Here is a 2,576-nt window from a genome sequence, read left to right as displayed (position 1 = left end):
AAGATGAGAAACAATAGGCGAGGACGTGACACCCAACGCGTCCCCTAGGCGCGAGAGGTCGCCTCCACCACACTACAGCATAACAAAACCCAGTGGAAAAATAGCATCCACGTCTGTCAAAGAAGGGACACCCCCAGTTGTGAAAAAAACCCCTCGAAGCATGGCTGACCGACACACTAGTGAGCGTCCTCAACAAACATACTCCAGGCATGACTGCAGAAATCGCAAGAGCTTGAATGATACAACAAACAGACAAGCAGTGCAACCGACCAAACCCTCCAACGATAGGTATAACTCACAATATTACTAATAGTGCAAGTGACAATGCCATCATCACCGTTCTAAAGAGAATGAAAGAAATGGAGAATGAAAACAAAGCACTCCGTGACCAGATGAAAGAACACCAAGAACGAGTCGACAAGATACCGGGCGCTCCTAAGCTGTTGCCAAAAAGGGACGACAGCAGGTTCGTGGAGCAGCCATATAGTGATGACGGAGCCATACATGTTATACCAAAGACCTTCAAAATGTGGCCCTACTTCAGGATATACGATGGAACGACCGATCCTAAGGATCATGTGACTCATTACGTCACAAACGTGAAAGGGAACGACCTCGCCAAGGAACAAGTGTCCTCTATCTTGCTGAAGAAGTTTGGCAAAACCCTTATGGGAGGGGCATTAACATGGTATTCACAGCTACCAGCCCGCTCCATAGAAACTTTTGAGGAAATGGCCGACAAGTTTGTAACTGCCCATCCCAAATCCAAGAAGGCCGAAACAAGAGTAAACAAAATATTTGCTATCAAGCAGTCCTTGGGAGAGGCACTAATGGACTTCCTCGCCCGATTCAACACAGTAAGGACGACTCTGCCGAACGTATCCGAAGGGATGGCAGTCGCAGCTTTCCAGAATGGGTTGTGTAGAGATAGTTCAAGAGCGACTAGAAAACTGTTGACCCGATTAATGAAATATCCTCTAACCACTTGGGATGAAATCCATAATGCTTATTGTGCCGAGGTTCGAGCAGACAAGGACGACCGCAACAGACCGATTCACCGGCTAACCTTGGTACAAGCCGAATCCAGAAAAGAATGACAACAACAGAAGGGATCATATGGTTCCGCGCCTCCCCCTGCTATGAGAAAGGTCCATCCCGGCCAAGGACTATGACTCACCATAACGAAAGAGGTATGCCCCTTTATTATCTGCTCACAATTTTTGTGTGTCACCTACATAAATAGTCTACGCTCTTGAGAAACTCAGAACAAAGGTGAAGTGGTCGCCGAAGATGAGACTAGACTCGAACACCAGAAAATCTGACGCCTTCTATGAGTTCCACCAGGAACGTGGGCACAAAACTGAAGATTGCATCGCCCTCAGTCAAGAAGTCGTAAACATGTTGCGTCAGGGATACCTCAAAGCGATGTTAAGTGACAAGATGAGAACCAATTTTTCCAGAGGATGTGGACACCAAGGCCCGCCGAAGCCGCCATCACCAGCTCGTACTATCAATATGATCATCGGCAGCAGCGATGACACCTCTACCAACGACGTGAAATTCACCACTACTCACAAACTCAAGCGGTCTATCACACGCGAACGGCACGACGGACTCAAAGAAAGTATCATCTTCGATGAGTTGGATGCCGACGGTTTGACTTTTCCTCATAATGATGCCCTTGTTATTACTTTAAATATTTTAGATACCGATGTAAAATGCATCATGGTGGAAGATGGAAGTGGAGCATGAATTATCCACTCCCGAGTCCTCATCCAAAGGAGACTCTAGGACAAGATAGTGCTGCACGGCATCACGCAAACCGTCTTTAATAATGTAGTTGAACGGACGTCTGGAGAAATTACACTCCCCGTCTTGACCGGCGGCGTGACTCTGGAGATGACATTCCACATCATGGACCAAGCCACCATGTACAACGCCATCGTGGGACGACCATGGATACATCTCCTAAGAGTCATCCCCTCCAGCCTATACCAAGTAATTAAATTTCCAACACCATGGGGAATATTCAGCATACACGGAGAACCCCGCACGTCCCGGGAATGCTACCACATTGCCTTAGACAGCACGACAACCCAAAAGAATAAAGACAAACAAAAAGATGCATAGCAATCAATAGGGTCGATGTCGACACAAGAAGAGACCTGGGACGTTATCATTGATCCCGGCACGGTCGAGGCTACAGATTCGACCATAGTAAAAAGGCCTACATCGGCTGCAAACTCTGGGATCCAGGTAAATTCAATCAATTCTTAATATCTAATATAGATTTGTTTGACTTCAGCCATGTATATATGTCGGGCATCCCAAGGGAAATCGCCACACACAAATTAAACGTCGACCCGTTCCACCCCTAGTAAGACAGGTCAGGTGTAAATTCAATTCCACCATCAACGACTCAGTTCGCGACAAGGTGGAAAAACTGTTAAAAAAAGGCTCCATCAGGGAGTCGAAGTACCCCAAGTGGATTTCCAATGTAGTGATGGTAAAAAAGAAAAATAGGAAATGGCGAATGTGCGTGGATTTCACAGATCTGAACAAAGCCTGCCTAAAGG

The 2,576-nt window shown here is 46.6% G+C and overlaps 1 protein-coding gene across 1 annotated transcript; it reads left to right on the top strand.

Annotated features, from left to right (window-relative positions):
- The first annotated feature begins 1,290 nt into the window (after window positions 1-1,290).
- LOC107795019 (uncharacterized) lies at window positions 1,291-1,752 on the top strand. Its single transcript, XM_016617580.1, has one exon. The coding sequence runs from the start codon at window positions 1,291-1,293 to the stop codon at window positions 1,750-1,752; it is 462 nt and encodes a 153-aa protein (XP_016473066.1).
- The last annotated feature ends 824 nt before the right edge of the window (window positions 1,753-2,576 follow it).

This window comes from Nicotiana tabacum, chromosome 19, assembly GCF_000715075.1.
Source record: "Nicotiana tabacum cultivar K326 chromosome 19, ASM71507v2, whole genome shotgun sequence".
Taxonomy (NCBI): Eukaryota; Viridiplantae; Streptophyta; class Magnoliopsida; order Solanales; family Solanaceae; genus Nicotiana; species Nicotiana tabacum.
The sequence above is the reverse complement of the archived record's forward strand: the minus strand, read 5'-3'. Positions and strand labels throughout refer to the sequence as shown.